Below are 19,454 nucleotides of genomic sequence, written 5' to 3'. Positions count from 1 at the left end.
GCTGGAACTTATTTCTGCTTTTTTTCAGTTTAGCATTTTAGTATAGCTATTGCCAAACTAGAGCATTGTTAAGACTGACTAATCTGTTTTAAGTCTGAGAAAGTATGTTCCTAATCTGACTTGAAAAAGGTTGATTTTATACACATATGCAATCACCAACAGCAGCACAGCTGTCTTCACTAGCTGAGATTCATATAATTATCTTACCCCTCTGCTTAAGAAATACATGTGTGTAAGGAATGCATTTAAACATACTCTTCACCTTATTAAATTTCTGTTGCATATATGGTTTGCTTTATTTCCTTATACAATGTGGTTTATAACACAGACTTGGCATGAAAGACATTTCACTTCTCACTTGGAAAAGCCCATTAAGGAAAGTGGGTTGTGAGTAAACAAACCTCAGCTGGAGAAGAAAGGCAGTAAACATAAAACCCAAAGTAGTATCTAGCAAAAGACATCTGAACTCTATTACTGCTTTTTTTTAAGTCAGCTTTCAGCAGTTTTTGCACAGTACATCTACATCTATCAGGTACTCTTTACCACATAGCTATGCAATGGAATGAAATATTACAGTGAGATGTCTATAATTACACAGTATTTCAGGGCACACTTGACAACATACTTAGGCAAATCAGCATGTCAGATCAGGATACGAGATGGGAGTCATTACTATGGGGCTATTATGTCAAGCCATTATTTCACTGGGGTATATGAGACAGCTAATTACAAAGTATAGGGAAACAAACTTGAACTACAAATTTACAATCAAAGATCACTTGAGTTTAGAAGGGACCTCTGGAGGCCACCTAGTACAACCCCATACCCACACAAAGAAAGGCCAACTTCAAGTTAGAGCTGTTCTTTACAGTAAAGAGATGGCTTGCAAAACCTTTTTTCCTTTGCTGCTTTGTAAAGTAGGAGGCTATTGGTTTTGGTGCAATCAGCATGTTTCTTTTAGGTGAAGTAAGAAATTCAGTAGGGAAAGAGATGACGTCACCATTTCTTAAGAATCAGTTTTTTGTTCATTGGCAGACCAAATCTCTGGTAGGTATTTCCAAATGCTTCCAGTTAGCTTTGATCAGAAACAGCTGGTAGATTTTCTGGTATGCAACTTTTAAGACTTGTGCTTCAAGTGGCCATTAGCAGTCCCCCTCCTATCATCAGTCTTTTTCCAAAGATATTAACATTCTCAGTGTCAGCAGTTGCTTTCAGCCATGTCTGTGTCACAGAAATCAACTAATGGAGTGTTTTCAGACTTGCCAGTATGAGAATCAATGTGATATAAAACAGGGAGTCAATATTATATTTCTTAGCCATTCTTACTCTCCTCTGTGTTCCTAATTAGAGAGTGAGCTGCAACACACAGGTGCTGAAAATGTTGCTGTGGTAGAAAAGCCCACATAAACATATTGTAAGGCCTTAAAATCTATGGTAAATAGCAGAGGTATGGAATAATTGGGAAGACTAATCACCCAATTTGTCATTCACTCCTGTGCTGACATGTCAAACACCTACTCGATAGTGAAACAGGCCAGAGGATTGCAAGAGTAGCGTTCCTTATCCGGACAACAAGAATATAATAATTAAAAACTTATTTCATAGACTTGTTTGTGAAAAAATGGTCATCCTTAGAATTCAGTGAACCATGTTTCTGAAGACTATAAACCATTGGCTAGATACTTTGCACAACTTTTCATACAGATATACCACCAACTTTAAATGAATCCCTACCTTTTTACAGTACATTAACATGTTATTGCTTATGACATTCACCTAGGTGGGACAAATTTACATAGGTGAATAGAGGAAATACATGTCAAAAAAAAATGGAAGCTTACTGTTCAAGGTATCCACTATGCCAGACTAAGATGCCTGTTTGGGAGTGTAAGTTTTAAAGTTCATCCATACAGACTAATCCTTATGCAGCAACTAGAATTTTCCTAATGTTGATCTAATATCAGCTGACTAACTGTAAATTTGAAAATTATTTTTAAAAAAAGACCTTCAAACATTTTGCAGCTACTTTATTAGAAAACTCTTATGTCAGCTGTTTCAAGATATCAGCTTGTAAAACAGTAGCTGAAGCAGAAAGAACAGAGACTCATCGTATCACACACATATCATATGCTTAGTGGTTTGCAGCAAAAAATAACTCATGCATTAATTCACAGACAAATATAGATTGCACAAGCAGCTGACAAGCTAACTTTCACTTACTAAGTTCTGAGAATCATCCCAGTTTCTTTCTTTTTATTGCACCCATAAGCATCCAGTGAGAGTTGGTGAGAATACAAGCATACAAATGAAGATACATTTCTAGGTATTTTTATAGTTATCACAGTGAATAGCAATATTGCTTCTCTTTGTCATGTGAAATGGAGTGGGAAGGACATAGGGTTGAAGTGCAAAGCTGAGCTGCCTCTGCCTAGTAATACAAGGTGAAACCATCCGGTGTACAGAGCATGGGAAACCAGGGTAGCGTTTGTTATGCCTGTAAAACATGCAGCAAGTGCTGCCCACACCAGTTGTTCCCTACCCACAGCAAGTCAAAAGTTACTCAGCAGAGTACAATAATGTCAAGCAGACTTTCATTTCAATAAGGAACAATGGTATTCACCACAATCAAATTTCAGAGGCTGCATACTATTTATGTTCCTCCACAAAAACAGAGCAATCCAGTCTGAATGACTTCCATTTTACAATTAGGTGAGAAAAGAATAGAAAAATGCAAAAAAGAAGTCCTAGCAGGGACACTATGAGCTAGATTTTTCACATTGGCTAAGAGTGTGGCACATAGTTCCCATCTGAGTGCAAATCTGGCAGGGCAAGGAACTGCTTGAGGCTGGAACATGCTGCACGTTGACTTTAGAGTATTGCTAGATGGTGCAAGTTAGACCAGTCCCCAGGCTGCTCTATATTGCACCTGAAGCTAAGCAGTAGTTCAAGAAGCTGCCTCTGATTCCCTGACATCCTATCTGATTTGCTATACCAGCAAGGAATCTGGCTGGTTTTGGCTTAATCTCAGCTGAATCCAAATGGCTACAACCGGATATTTAAAAGTGCAATACATAGACATGGAAGCAGAGGTGACTATAGAGAAATGCTTATTTTTCTCTTCCGCAAGTAAAATCAACACCAGCCCTGCTTTTTTTATCTGCTATCATGGCAAAACAGAAGGGGATGTGAATGCTATCTTTGTGATCTTATAGCAGCACTGTAGGTCTACTTTGTGCTAGGATAAATAGCTGCACAAGACGCTGGAGAATCAGCTCCTGTCTCAGTCCAGACCTAGTGCTAAGGAGAAAATCTTGACATTGCTGCTGTAATGATTTTTTTTACAATGACATAGACAGCACTCTTCCAAGAGATGATGCCAAAATAGTTCTCATGTGAACGCTTGTTTCTTCAATCCTGTAAGATCTTTCTAAAGGGAAAACACAGCTCACCAAAGCCAGTGCCCTTGGCCAATAATATGCCAAATCCTACCCGGTGCCCTTGGTTCACTGTGTCATGACTAAAGTGCCAAGTTGTTGTTTCCTGTTGTTTATTTTTTCACATCTACCACTACAGAAGTAACTCCCTGCACGAAGTGTATTCAAAGTTGAACGAGGCATTTTTAGGCATTCCTGTAACGGGAAGTAAAACAGATCAGTACTTGGCATTGAAAAGACTCATCTCTTGCTCCGAGAAAATGTTAAAATTACGTCTTGAACATAACTGGTATAGAAATCTGGCAGAACTTCACTTTCGCTTTTGCTTCCAAATTCCTCCTAAAGAAAATTCTGTTGAGTAATCAGCTCAAGATGCAAAACCTTTTTTTGTCATGTAGCTAAAGCAACACACTTGATATTTTTTTACCTGGCCACTTATCTCCCTAAAGCTGTCTCAATATTACCAGCTTTCCACAAATTAGAAATAGCTATACAGGGTTTTACCTAGCCTATGCATTAAAATTCTCCTTCTGCAATGTAATGTTGATTTACTGTTGGAGTTGGGTCTTTTTTGGCTGTCCTTTGATTTAACTTCCAACCTCTCATTGGCTCTGTGGTATGAAACATCTTCCATAAACTGTCTTGCTGGTGAGTACTTGTGTAAATTTCCAGTTTAAAGGGTGGAAAATTTGGAAATGGTATACAGGCCTGTAACGATGTCTCCACATGAAAGACGACTGTTCAAACATAACATAGTGTGTACAGCTTTTATTCAAAGTCCCACAAGATGTTTGAGTCCAAGCAACATTCCTGAGACTAGATCAGCTAATAAAGGCATTCCTGAACAAAAATGCCTTGAGCAACAGTATCTCCAAAAGTAAAGTGTATGAAAGGCACTCAAATATCCCCTTTACCATGGTAAACCACATTTAATGACAGCATAATTCCCTGTAACTTCTAGATACAGTATCTTAAAAGGCACAGCTTTTCATTGCTGCAGTGCCAACAAATCCCCATGAGTTCATTGTTCAGTCCAATGAACAAATTCCAAAGCTAAAGTGCTGCAACTTTCCTCTGAAGTCCTCAAAAATAGAGACAAAAAGTGCAAACTACGGCATGTCACATGAAGAGTTTTCATAGACGCATGTTCCTGCCATCTCCTGGTACAGTTGACAAGCATAAAGCCTGAGTTTGAGAGTTACAATTGTCTCCTTAAAGAAAGAAAGAAAAAAGACTATTATTTAAAAAAATCTACAATAATTTAGCAAATAAATAAATAGCCTGATTTTAACTACCAAGTGATGAGCAGTGAGAGCCCTGTCTTCATTATATGCAAGTTTTTCTGTGCCATGCTGAAGTACAAAGGCCCCTGAAAGCAGCCACTAATTTCTGAGATATCCTGTTATGATCATTTCAGAGGGAAGAATTATCCATGTTTGCCCTCCATCTATCTTTCTTATCTCTGATCCAAACCCTGAATTTTCTATTACGTCAAAGCTATCACTGACTATCAGCTCTACAGATGAAATAACAAAACTGAAATATGGTTACATAGCATCCACATGAATGCTTGCCAGTAAAATCTGTGTCAGTAGAAACATTTACAGAACTGGGACTTCAGTAATGAGGTAAAATGTGTAGTGTCTTCAATGCTGATACAGCTTGAGCTATAACTTAAAATGGTAAGATGAACAATCCTTGTTCCTGTAACCAGGTCAATTTTGGTCATTTCCAAGGCTCTCTGGTAAAATATCTGTGGCTTTTATGCTTTAACGACATACTCATCATGGAAAAAAGGTTCTTTCCAGTGTTTCTTAAAAATATATGATGCTGAGACATATAAAAAAGTTTGTCATATGACTTACTGCATGTTGCACAAAGATTTTCGGTCATTAAAATGAAGAAGTAAAACAAAACCACAAAAAGCAGCTACATCCCCTTTAATTTCTTCATTTCACTGAGTATAAAGAGGAGGCTAGGGCCTATGAGGAGAAAAATCCTACAGCAGTAAGACAAAAAGCTGTGGGAAACCACGCTGTGTTCAGACGGTGTGCACTGGAATGATGTTTGGACATGCACCAAAGCTATCCTCCAGCTCCCCGCCTGCCTTGAGCTTTAGTTCATCTGCACACGGCATGATTCCAGGGAAGTTTCACACTGTCACGTGGAAAATAAGAATGTTCTTTTGACTGCAGTAGGTACAGGTTTTTGAAAGATGAAAGTGCTTTTCTGAAAGTGTCGTTTTTAATGTGCTATCTGTTGATGTGAGTGGATTGGACAGCTGGGGTAAGACACAACCAATACCGTTTGAGATGAAGTGAGAAGTGAAGAATTCTTCTTCCCTCTGTCCAATCCCTAATTTTCATTTCTCCTATGGAAGTTATTTTTTAAACTTGTGACTTCTGATGCATTTCTTCATAGTGAGAAACTATGGTAGCTTTTCAAGTAAACCCTGACCTTGGAAAAACTTGAGGTTGTCAATGTGTCCAGAATCTGCAATGTGGTGATTCTTCAGGCCACTCCATCAGCTATATCACAGTTTTGCTACAGTTTTGCTCCTTGCATTTTGGTGGGGGGAATGGTTTGAGTTCATTCCTGGAGCACCCTAGGCTACTTGCGTACCTCGGGGCTACTCTAATGATGCAGTGGCCCAAATAACTCTGGCAAGGTCTGCTTGCATACCAAGAACTACAGCTGCACCCACTACAGCTGCACCTAACACTGACCACAACCTCTCTCCTGACAAGACATTAATCTGTCAGACTTTTATTTATAGACAATAAAATTCATTTATATGAGTAGATGTTATAAGGATGTTTGCATTTCTTTCTCTTTTCTCTCTTTTTCTTTTTTTTGTTTTTGTTTTTCTTTTCTTTTTTTTTCTTTTTTTTTTCTTTTTTTTTTTTTTTTTGTTTCCTAGTACAGGACAGTCATATGCATCCTGAGAACTTTGGACATGACTTTCTCTTTGAGATATACAAATTCTTGGATGTCAAGGAAAGTCATATAAGATGAGAAGTGGCCCAGTGGGTCAAGGGCCCCATCCAAATCATGTATCACTCTATTTCCTGATTATAACTTTTGGCATGAGCCAAAAATATGCCAGGTTGTTACTACAAAAAACTTTACGCCTTGCAAAAGAACCAGCTTTTCAATTGTACCTTACTCCTTTGAGGTTACTACAGCTTCAGTGTAGGATACAGAGGCGTATACAGAGCTTTATGTGCAGGCTACCTGTATCTCAGTGAAAGGGACAAACATTTATAAATTTAATACAGCCTGCAAGAAAATCATAATTTCACCTTTAGAACTTAGAGATTACTGATACTATATTTTTAGAAAATTTAAATTTAAATGTGAAACTAGAGTCTATTTTGATGTAGTATTACTGTCCACAGTTGCTGCCTATCAATTTATACAGATTTTACCTGTAACAAAGAAAAAGCTGTGAGCATAAACATAAAAATGTTATGACTTACTGTTCTCATCTTTCTGTTTAGGGTGGAGTTTTCTTTTTCCACCTGTTAAAGTAAATGTAAACAAATTTAACATAAGCGGTTCTAAATTTTAAAGAAATACTGTAATTCAACAAGCTTTTAGATTAAGCTAAAATGTTTAAGTTTGCATATTTAGTATGAGTTAGTAATGAACTTCTCTCCAGTTCTTTTCTTTACAACTTTAGAACCAAATCCTGAAGTCCTTAATAACAAGATTTATCTCATAATCTCAGTTGATGAGAATAATTACATTCATCTGAGTTTATTGGAGTCTATTCATATGCAAGAAAAGACTACAGTAATTGTCTCTTCGCATGAGTACTTTTCCACTATTTCATTAGTAAAGCAAGAAAGCAAACATGATGCATGATAGTCCAATACAGAATAGCACATGCCACAGCATACAGTGTTAGTTAGACAGCCTTACTGAATAAAGAAATAAATAAATAAAAGTTCTGTGTCACATGTTGCAGTCACTTGTCTTTATAGCCATGATGACATGTCAATGACAGTGAGACAAAGTTTGCAGGGAGAGGTAATGCTTTCTACTAAATCAGTTGGTACACCTGGAAAAAACTGACAAGCTTTGTGTTTACAATCCTGTCTTCCCCGAGCCAAAGCTTGTCTGTTTTTGTTTTTACAGAAGAGCAGCTGGTCAGATAAAAAAATATTTCTTCCTATAAAACTTATCTCACCTAAGTAACAAGGTTGGAAAATAAAGCCCAACTCAAGTGAAGCAAGATCCCATTTTAGAACTGAGTTCTTCTAGAAATCAAACGTGACCAAAGTCAAATATGCATGTCTAGAAGTACTAAAACTGCCGAAAGGTCATCCACAGGAAAAATAAGGAACAAGAGAGAATATCTACTAGCTGAACTAAAACGTACCTTTTTTGACATTGCAGTTCTTGAAGGATTTTCTCTTTTGAAAGATTATTAATGCAGAGAGAAGAACAGCTACCACCACACATGTGGGGATGATAAATAAGATCAGTGATTTTTGTCCGCTATACCGTGTACTCATTAAAGCTGTGAAAAACAGGAAAAGCAGACAAAATAAAGTAAATTTTAAACTCAAAACAGGCATGGGTTATAAAGTTATCAGTTCTGATTCTCCAAGGTCTTGCTCTGACAGGACAAAAGATTCTGAAAATTTATCAAGGTAGTGTGTTACACTCACTTTATGGATACTTTATCCTGTGATATTACTATACGAAGCTTTACAATAAATGAGTCAATTCTCCAATACTTAATGGCATTTCAGTGAGTATTACTGCAATTTCCCTGTGTTCCATCTGAAGAACAGTGAATTAGAAGTCCAGGTGAGGGGAGACTGAAAAACCTCTACCATACTGGCCACCAAATAATGGGAGCTATCCTAAAATTAAAGTATACAGAAAGATGACAGAGGCTGGCTTGTTAGGATTCAAGCTATGCCTATGTGAAGGCATAAATAATCTTGACTTGTTTCTTTTTCAGAGCATCAGTATTACACTGATTTCTAGAACTGAATAGTGGTGATGGGTTATCGGACACAATGTATTGTAAAAATGCACATAATCATTTCCTACTGTCTGTCTCTCATACATGCATTTGGGAAGCCCCTCTTGTACAAGTTCAAGGTGAGATATGGACCTAAAGTGGAAATGTGAGCTGATGTTTTTTCATTCAGTTCTTTATTCCAGAACACGCAGCTGTAGATTTCACTCATGTTTGGTGTGAACGTCAGGACACTGGTTACGTTGTACAGGCCGTCCACGGTCAAGGTATAGGTGGTATTTGCAGATCCACTGAGATTAAATTTCTTCTCATTTTGCCAGAATACTTCTGCCAGAGGAAAGCCTTCTGACTGGCACATAAAAACAAACTGATCTTCATCTGATTTTCTCATTATTCGTGTGTTTATTCTCTTGTAGGATGCTGTGTAACAACAGGTTGAGTTAAATTATTTTATGCAATCATAGTCATTTTCCCCCTTCCCTTTCCCTCCTTCCCCTTATTGTCATAGTATGTGTATCTGAGATATTCCTCATTTGCAATGATGAAGGATGTTTGTAGCACAATTCAATATTCTAATCTCAGTCCTTCTCAGGCCTACTGCCACTGAACTTCTTCCACTATGCTTTTTACAAGGCAGTATTTGACATTGAATTTGCAATTTATCAGTATAGATACTAGTGAAGCCTTCTCAACTTTTTGAATATACAAAATAATAGCCATAGTACAATAGAAATAATTGAGGTTATCTCAAGAGAAAGGGTATTTCTAATGTTTGCACCACCATAGATTATAAACAAGCACGACATTTTTGTCATACTAGAACAGAATGACCTTAGAATTTCTGTAAAGACAGTTCAGAAGAACCAAGGTTGGCCTTAAAAATGGCTGTATACATTTTTGCCTTTGACAAAACTCTTTTCTTAAACTCCTGAAGGGGAAAAGCTGCTCCTTTGCATCATAGTGACGTATTGCAATTAGTAGGAAACACCACAGGCCTTTCAAAGGATTGGTCTACCAGGATATTGAATCATATAGTCACTTATTACTGGTTGACTTTGACAAACACAGAAAATCACATGTCCTTGTCCCCAGAAGTGCAATTGCTCAGGGAATTCCCAGCCACTTGGGTAGTTACAACAGGTCTCACAAGTGAATTAAAGCAGCTTGGAGAAAGCTGTGCCAGAGCCGGCACAACAGGGGAGGGGGCACAGGAGAAGGGTGAAGGATGAAGGGGGAAGGCAGCCGCTCTCCTTCTCTGCCACAGGCAACCCCTGGAGAAGCTCAGCTGGCCACTGAATTTCAGTTCAAGACTAGCCCGCACCAAGACAGCTGCTTTGGTACACCTCGGGGCTGAGCACAGGGGCTTGGTGAGAGAAAAATTAATTAAAAATTCCTACAGATCTGTAGGAATCTAGTAGAGGCTTTTTATATTCCACTCAGCCACTGACCTTTTACTTCTAAAGTAATGTACTTGTAGTCGGCTCCCTGGTATTCAATGAGACAGAGGTAGGATCCTGCGTCCGTGATCTTTACGCTGGAGATTTGAAGCATAGCTCGCCCCAGTTTCAATTCATTGTGTAATAGTGCTGCTCTTCCTACATAATCATGATGCTGGGATGAAGGGAATGCCTTCCCATTGCGAAGTGTGTAAACCTCTTTTGATTTTGGCCGACCTTGCCTTTTCTGCTCCCAGAAAACACTTAGGAGTCCAAGGTTTAATGAGCCGTTCACTGGGAATCTGCACTCCATGGTCACATTGCTCCCATACTCCACGACATACAGCTGTTGAGGAACTTCAACTGTAAATAAAGCTGAGGCAGGGAAAGAAAATAAGTTTTCGTTGTACTAAAATATGTTGCATTTTCCTTTCAACTTGGCCCAAAAGTGTCATATAATCAGACATATAGTTACTGGATTGACTGTGTTTTAAGTATTTTTTCTTTCTATTCACCTATTTTTACCAGGTCAGTAGTATCTATATAGCAAATAATCTTTATTCTGTATTGATTTCAGAGTCTGGAAGATAAGGACAAAAGAAAGTATTAAAAAGTTTTTTCGCATATTAGAAATAACTTATGGCTGAATCAGTTATTACACAGTGGATACTTTTCTAAAATTATGATTGTTCCTTATATGTCCCGCAATTCTCGTAAAAGCAGCAATTAATTATGGCAAGAGTAAGCCTGACTTTATTGTTCTTTAATAAATGAAAATCCAGTGTAACTATTGTGAAATCAGTAGAAATGCACCATGAATAACAGGAAAACATGTGATTACAGTAACTTGGAAGAATTGCTATGTAGCAATTATGAGTCTTCCACAAGTTTGGGAACACATGAATATCATCTAGTCTCATGAATCTTCTCAAACAGCATATCATGCTATTTGAGAAAGTATGTCAAAATCATCTGCTCACTCCTTCACCAAATCTGAAATTCTTATTGTTATGGATAGTTTACCATTTTAAAATGTACTTGATACATGAAAGTTATTTTTGATACAAAATTCAACATACATTGTTATTACTTTTAATATTGTATGTATCATATATTGATAGATTTAATTCAGAAATACTTGCAAATATTGATGATGACGCTCAAAAGAGAAGTTCTTACAACCATTTATGCATCTTTCACTTTTATTTTGTGTATTTGTGAAATACTAACAGCGGAAGCTTCAATTCAGTGTTTGTTTCTTCACTTTAATATGACTGTAGTGATAGAGGGAAAAAATGCAACTGTGCTAAGCTGTTCCCTTTTACATTTATTATTTGTGATGTTGTACCTACACAGAAAGTGTGAGCTAAGCTGCACTAATTTGAAATAAGTTAAATGAGGAATGTACACTGCTGAATGTTATGTCTGCCGCTAGATAGTTACCAAAAATATAGGAGAAGGTTTATCCCTAATAACATTAGTGCGGGATGTGTTTTGCCTGTTATAATCACCCTGAATCACCTCCCACTGCGGAGCTCTCCATCGGCAGGAGACTAACAGGGGCAGCTCCTCGCCTCCCAGGTCCGTTGTCAGACCCCCCTGCACCCGCCGCGAAGCACAGGGTCCCGGTAGCATGCGGGAGGCGGGGGAGCAAGCGGCCAGAGCAACCATCCAACGGGACCTTCCTGAAGACGTCCTTTGCAGATGGCCCGGGGGACAGAGCAGGCACTAGCTCCTCACCGGGGACAGCAGGCTATGGGCTGGGAATCTGCAGCCCGCCTCTTGCCATTCCTAGTGCTGTAAACTGGGAGTCTGTAATCCCTGCAGCACCCCTCTCCTAATTTTGTTCCCCAATGGCCCTCTCCTGAATTTTGGCCAAGCTACAGGCATGGATGAGGGGACATGTGGCTGTACTTTAGTGCATCTAGCACCAAGGTTGTCCTAATTTTCAACAGGCTTGCATCGTTTTGGTCATACGGCCTTTCACAGCTATGCCTGATAATTGTGGCCACCTCCTCTATCAATATGCTATGCTTTAAAGAAGCCAGATTTGGGAAAGTGGTGGACATCTTTCCTCTGCTTAATTAATACAAAATGCCTGCTGTAAGACATCATGGAGCAGAGGCTCCAGGCCTTACTAGCTGTTCAGGTAAGTACCACTGAAGGTGGTAAACGTGTGCTGAGGGTGTCGTGGTATCGTTATACTGGTCCTACCGATGAGATTGAATGGCAGTCCCTCTCACCTGAAACCTCACAGAGTTGCATTTCCAGCAACAGGACTGTCACAATTCCAAACATTTTTCTCAGGTGAATCTGAAACAAAGGCAGAATTGCAACTTAACTTGCAACAATCACCAAAAGCCATGCTACTCCTCAAAATCTGTCACAGCTAAAAATCAGCAAAAAATAGAAGCATTTATATTTATACCAGAAACAATGGAAAACCTGATTAAAACAACCCATGCCTACATGTGAAACATGAAGTGCTGAGCTGCAGCACTGAAAGAAGAGAAAAATCATGTCTACAACTTTACCCTTAAGGCTTTCAAGATCTGTAGCTTCCAGATACTAGAAAATAATTTACCGGGACAGTGTTTATACAGCCTCTCATTTCAACTGTACCCGTGAATAATATAAAGAATTGATACCTCTTTCATGCAGGAAAGCTTTATAAACATGTACAAGCAACCTTTTTAAACTGCCTGCACTAACACCTTATCTGTTTTACAAGATCACTAACCCTGATTTTATTTCAACTCTGTTCTGCATACTTTCTGAAAATACTTACTATCTGAGTTCTTTAATCTCAAGGCCAGCAGATACCTGGAAGTCAGCATAAGGTACTGGAAATCTCAGGGTCAACTAAATTAGCAGTGCACTTCAGAGTGGACTGGATTTTAGTGCCGAGTCCTGTTCTTTCTCTGTACACGTGGCAATATCTGGCATGTACAAAGTACCTGAATTACTGACAGTAAAAAAAAACGCCCTTAAATAATGCATCAGGAAGGAGAAAATCTGGTTTTACAGTATCTTCCTGTAGCAATAACAATCAGTCTATTATTTGTACTTTCACATACAGATGAACATAACTGAAAAAAAGTGACAAAGTTTATAACAGAACTAATGAGATGATAGATAAGAAGGAAAGATTACTTCAAATAAATCAGCATACAGTAACATAATTTGAAAAGTTAAAGAGATCTAGAAATAAGCATAAGGAAGTAAAGAGGAGAAGGAGCAATTTTAGACTTCCCCAGAGCTAGACTTACTGGAGAGGGTTTCAGATTTAACTTCCTCATCCATTTGCAGCTCAGCTTGAAGCACTCTGTCTCTGATTTTCTCAGGTGCTGCATTTTTCTGATTGCTTCTGCCCTTGAGCTCTCAGCACCTCAGAGTCAGGCTCAAGGCCTTGTCAAAATTAGCAGCCAAAATTAGTGGACTCATCCTGGAAATTCGGACCTTGACTTTTTGTTCTCATCCATAAAGGTGGATAAGCAACCTACAGTAAGCAGTTTATTATATGCAAGTGAAAACTACTTACTTTTATCAGAAGGCTTGGTTGAGATGAAACTATCTAACATGTGGTAAACCCTAACTATTTTAGCTGTATGAGAAAGGAGCTAATGAACAATATCCTGCATTAGTATCTTTATTTCTCAGATGCAGAAGCAAATACCCTGTTCAGCCTTTACAGCTGGGTTAAATTTCACTTCATTATGTAGCCACCACAGTGTTTCACATTTAATATTAGAAAGAAATTTACCTTTCTCAATCTCCTGCTCTATTATTCACTTCTCTACATACCTTACTACATGCAGATGGATGGACACAGAAGGAAAAAAACTGAATAAAGAAGGAAAAAATATTCCATGAAAACATTCAGAGCCTTAGCTTGGCCTCACTGTGGGATACCTGAGGTCAATCTGCCCTCTTTTTGTACTTCTGGGTACACTGAAAACTTTGAGTATGTATCTTGTATAAGGTAGAAGATGAGACATTTTTTAAATATACATATTACAAAGAGTAAAAGGATAGAACAAAATTAAGGGAATACAAAATTAAAGCCCCATAACAATCATAATTATTAAATATCAAATAAGAGCAAGTCTTGCCAGACCAGATGGATTAGTAAGAAGAGCATGACACATACAATAAATTATTAGAAGAACCCAAATAAGGAAATATATTCTCACTTGTGATACTGCAAGCAGAGTCCTGGGGTGTTTGTTAGGATCAGCAAAGATCTATATTACAAGCTTACTTCATTCTCACTAAAAGACATCAACCCATTGCTCTACTTCAGTGTAATCTACCCATGCAATTTAATAAGATAGCTATGTAAGGCATCATAAGGGAATTTCTGTAAGATCTGCATCAGCACGTGGAAGGTGTGTTTTTCTGAGCTTGCAGTATTAACCATTCATTATGTTCCAGAATAAGCCTCATTTGCTCCCTTCTTTTTGTAGAACATAGGCATGCCCTGTCTTGCAGAGATCATTGTGCCCTACTACCTAAACAAGTCAGTGCACACCACTGTCTTACTTTCAGTTGGCTACAGCATGTTTCCTTAAACAAAAAGCCATTTCTAAAGCACATTCATCATTTGTGTGTTACAGCTTCACAGGGGGATGACAAACTCTGCACCATAGAAACAGCACCTACTGGTCCTGGCAGCTCAGTTAGGGATTGGAATCCACATCTGAGGACATGGGGAAGTAGCATGACATTTCAACAGCAATTCTGAACCTGTCAGTAAATGAATTTCCCAGACCTACTCCAGAAGAAAAAGCAAGTTTTCACACAATGCTGTGTAATTGTGAAAATGAAGCTGCCCAGAGTTAAGGTGATATAAGTCATAGGACCACCCATCCAAAAAACATCATGTTTTTTATGACTTGTAATAGTTCCAATGAGGATGTGAGGCCCAAGACTAAAAATTTGAGTGGGAAAAATGAAAACAAAGGCGTGACTACATGAATGGAAAACAGGAGGAAAATAATCTTCCCTTTTTATAAAGCTTTTTTACTTTTTTGAAAGTACTAAGTTGAAACCCATACTTGACTTTCCATGGCTCAAAAGAAACATAGTCTGATAAATTTTTTTAGTGAGTGCTGAGTCAAACCCAGAGGGTAGTCAAAATTGATTGCTAAAATTCCACTACTAGATTGAAAGGACACTGTGTGTAGTTTCTCTCCTTTCGATTGGGCTGATTGCCTCTATGTCTTTAGTCCCAGCCAAAGCTGACATACACACAGAGTTTATAACACTGATCTTCAAAAAAAATAATAATAATTTTTTGTCAATGGAAGGCACCATTTCGTGTAGAAAATCAAGTAGTTGCCCAAAATTGTCCTCATAACTACTGAGAAAGATGTTTCTTGTTCCCTCAGAAGTTTTAGACTCAGCATTCCCATTTCAAACTGCACAAGTTATGTGCTGTAGGCCTCAACGTTGTTTTCAACACATTATTCAATTTTCAGCATAAAATATATGATTCACTCTTTTCTACAGACAGAAATAAAGAGATGCTTATCCTAATAGAGCTGTATATATGAGGATGCTCTTAAGAAGCAGAAGAGGTGGTAAAGGGGAGGAGTGTCAGACTCTACAAACTTAAAACATGGAGCTATTGAGCAAACAGCTGGGATACTTAAAGGTCAAAAGCTTAGGCTCCTCAGACTTAAGCTGTTTCCATGCTGAGAAAGCAGCTGAGCAAAGGAGTTTTGTGAATTGTAGTGTCAGATTTAGATGCCTAAAGTTGCATTTAGTTGGGATGCAATCCTGACCCGTGTGGCGTTCCCACGTTTCTTAAATGGAGCAATACCACCATCATCTTTGCAGAGGATTAAACATGTTGCCTGAATCCAGCTAGCCAGTGGGAAAGGCCATTTTCATCCATCTTCTAGGTAGGTAAGATGTTTGATTCTTGTATGGCTCCTCTCACAGAAATATTGCCCTCTGGCTGGCCAGAATCCAATCCTGAATTAGGCAATACGATGCAAAACAAAAATGTGGCAACAGGCTGCAAAACTGTTTTATAAAAAATAATAAGCCAGTGCGGTAGGTAAGCCAACATAATGAATTAGAAAAAAAAAGTAAGTCTCTCTCATGTACTGTGATGGAGAAGATGTTAGGCAGAGCACTAAATTCTGTTCTTGGAGATATGCACATCTGAGGGAATAATTGTGCCTCTGGTCTGTAATGCCCTCCCTATCGACATGTAGCAGACTTCCTAGCTAACATTCTTGTCAAAAATCTTGCTTTGGATTGATTCTAGAAATAGCATAGTTGATCTGTAATGTCATCTTCAGATTTCAGGGCCTGTCTGTGCAAGTCCTCACTCCCATGTGTGAGCCTTGTCACAGCAATGATTAACAGCTTCCTGAAGCAGAACCTAACTGTAATGATCCCAAGCAAATCATGGAATATTTTGTAATCAATTCTTTAGTAATAGATATTGAAAACCCCATCTGAATCATGTGAACTGTGAACTCAATTCCATTTGCTTCATCCATGTATGTGAAAGGTAACAACTTTGCTTAGATAAAAGGAGCACTTTAGTACGAGGATGCCTTTAGTAGCCTTATTATGCTTGCTGCCAACACAACGAAACAGAACAGGGCAGGACAGAGTCTTCATTATGCCATCCCCTAAACAAATACAATCCAAGACACAGCCACTGATTCAGAGACCTTACAGCCTAACAAATCACACATAATCCTCCCCTAAAGACACTGATCTGGTGAAATGTTTGGATTCCAGACAATGGATGACTAAGAGCACAAAACACATTTAGCATTTACTTAATGATGCTTTGCGGCTCCAGTGAGGTGAGTTTTGTAGATAGAGGGCATAACTTTCACTAGAATAATCAGAACTGTTGGAAAAACTAAACAAGCTTTCAGGCACACCAGCTCTTCATGAAGTTTAAAACAGAAGTCAAAACTACATACAAGTTGAAAATAATTCCTCAGATTTCAGTCTGGAAGGCTAAAGGACTAAAGAAAAAATACCTGGTACTTTTAGAGTTAAGGAGATATTGTAAACAGATATTGGCCTACAGAGCAATCTAGCACTTTTATAGCATCGATGATGTGACAACCCTCAGTTTTATGCAGTATAACACAGGCCGCCTTATGAAGTTCCTGGAAGAAAGCAGGGGATGGGATGTTCAAGGCCACAGTTGGGAGCAGGAGGACGGTAACATCATGAGGAGGTTGCAGGAGGTAGGCCAGATCGTCTGTATCTACCTCCATACACACAGTGAAGTGTGGTTTAGCAAATAAGATGTTGCAGGCAATCTGAAAGACTGGTGAGAAATCCTGATCTCATGGACCTTGCCCTAGATTTGAAATAGCAATCTTGCTATTGATTTATTCATTCTTATGTTCAGTATTTTTGCTTGGCCCCTGGCATACTCTGTAACCTTAGAGAATTCACTTCAGCTCACTTTTTTCCTATTCCTTCTCACATCTTTTGTATTTTTGTACTGCAAGGGTATGCCTGCACAAAGCACAGTGTAATGCACTCTAGAAATATGCAAGAAAGACAAACTCATTGGAAAATCAGAAGTAATCAAGCTGTGGTAATGTGGCACTCCTCTTTGGACCAGTTTGTCTAAGAAGGAAGCATCAGAGGAATACCAGGTTAATGTGCATGTACTGCTTCACTTGTCAAAGCTAGTTTGTTTTGAGGTAGCTATTAGAAACAAAGCTGTATGTTCATTTCACTGGAAAAAGGACTACCTGCTTACTTGCATATGCCTTACACCACCTAAGATTATGGTGTGTAAATCACTGTCTGCTTTGTCTTTGTTCATTATTGAAACTCCTTTCCCTTTGGTGCACCCACAGGCCCCCAAAGCTTCCTTCCAACCTTCACAACTTTATCAACCTTCTCATGCAATGACTAAGCTGATTTCACATTTAGTGAAGGATCCAGCCTAAAAACACAAGAGTACAAACCCCAGGCCAAAAAAAAAAACAAAAACAAAAAAACAAAAAAAACAAACACAGTACTAATATCCTTATATAAACTATAGCTGTACTATATCTTGCCAATGGAAAGAAGGTACTTTGTTTCCTCCTCAGGTATTTCATAAAAAAACTAGCGATGCATACAGCGAAAACTAACATTTGTTCAGCAGTCTGTTTCACAGGCCTGTCCCAGTACATCCTGTGGACACACTTTCTGCCATCATTCACTCTCTTCCACCTCACCCACATATCCTCTCACCTGCTCTTGCCTTCTCTGCTCCTTACACCTGTATGCAAGCACTTGCAGCCCACCTTGCTGCGTACTCAATCCCTTGCTGGGTCCATTGCTTAACATCTGATGCTGACATCACCTGTAACAGCTTATTTGCACTATTTTAATCTGCTTTTCATTGTACTTCAGCTTTCAGGTGAGAAGATGCCATTTCTCACTTCCCTCTTCGTTTTCCTTTGTGATTAATTTTTACTGACCCTGCATTGTTTATCTATCATCTGTTATAGCTTTTCGTTGTCACCTTTTTGTTCAGGTTCAAATACGGCAACTTAAATGCAATAATACAACTTCAAACAAAAAAATGTTGCCATGCAACATTTCAGTTGTTAGCAGCACAACTGAATAACACAGGCTAACACTTCTGAGTGACATGCTGCAATTCTCCTTTTACATCTCCAACTTCTCCTGAAAGAGAAGTTGCAGAACTTTTCAGAGAAGCACAAAAAATTCTTTTCTTCCTAGTTAGTGCTCATCCTGGGAAGGCAAAAGGCGAAATTCCCCAGAAATGCTGTAAAATCAAAACAAGCCTGCAGTGGTAGGGGGTTAATAACAAGCAAGAGAAAATAAGCACAGATATATAGGTATTTAGCTATAAATAAACAAATATACATTATTTTTCTTTTTACAGCTCTTCTGAAATTAAGAAATAAAAGATTTACAAACAACATATTCCAATTCATCAGCTGTAGAGGCTCCCTAGCACCACCTTTCTGCCTTCACCTATGACAGAAGAAAGACAGAGTTGGAAGACTGAGAGGTTCAAGCTATAAAATTCTTTCTTCCCCAGGCTTTGAAGTTATCTGGACCTATGTTTTAGGACCTGGGACTTACTCCAGCCCTTGTTCAGAATCAGAGTTCGCTCCCTGAAAATCATTTGAAAACAGACTTCATGTAAACAATTCCTAAGCATATTTAAAAAAAAAATCAGTAATCCATCAGCCAAGAAATACAGTAAATATAGTTTGGCATTTAGCAGCATTATACTCACATCAGATCTTTATGCAACCATCGGAAGAATCTGGTTAATATAACAGCTAAGATTTCCCAGGTTTTACGGACAAAGTAGCTCTAGTATATTTGCATGACAGCAGCAACAGTCCACCTCTCACGATCAGTTTAAAACATGCACCAATAACGCAGCCCTCAGGCTGATCTTATTCAAGCTTTATGTCACTTCAAAACAAGTGACTGTTTCAAAAGGAAACCACCAATTTTCTTAGGAATTTATGAGCAGTTCCAGTTTCATTTTGATGCTTCATACTGAAAGTACTCCGAGTTCAATGCTTTGTATTGCTGAGAACATGCATCCAAACAAGTTTA

General features: G+C 38.4%; 1 protein-coding gene across 2 annotated transcripts; it reads right to left on the bottom strand.

Annotated features, from left to right (window-relative positions):
• Positions 1-879: 879 nt before the first annotated feature.
• LOC112981643 (programmed cell death 1 ligand 2-like) lies at positions 880-19,311 on the bottom strand. Of its 2 annotated transcripts, none has more exons than XM_026097442.2 (7): positions 19,123-19,311; positions 12,110-12,179; positions 9,879-10,241; positions 8,566-8,850; positions 7,819-7,959; positions 6,914-6,955; positions 880-4,645 (listed from the first exon to the last, which is right to left on the bottom strand). In XM_026097442.2, exons 2-7 carry the CDS (start codon positions 12,162-12,164, stop codon positions 4,569-4,571), a joined length of 963 nt encoding a protein of 320 aa, XP_025953227.2. In that variant the 5' UTR covers positions 12,165-12,179; positions 19,123-19,311; the 3' UTR covers positions 880-4,568. The 2 variants fall into 2 exon arrangements, with proteins under 2 accessions (XP_025953227.2, XP_025953229.2); XM_026097444.2 differs by lacking the exon at positions 19,123-19,311 and adding an exon at positions 12,655-12,828.
• Between the last annotated feature and the right edge of the window lie 143 nt (positions 19,312-19,454).

Source organism: Dromaius novaehollandiae, chromosome Z, assembly GCF_036370855.1.
Source record: "Dromaius novaehollandiae isolate bDroNov1 chromosome Z, bDroNov1.hap1, whole genome shotgun sequence".
Lineage (NCBI taxonomy): Eukaryota > Metazoa > Chordata > Aves > Casuariiformes > Dromaiidae > Dromaius > Dromaius novaehollandiae.
This window is presented reverse-complemented; position numbering and strand designations above follow the sequence as displayed.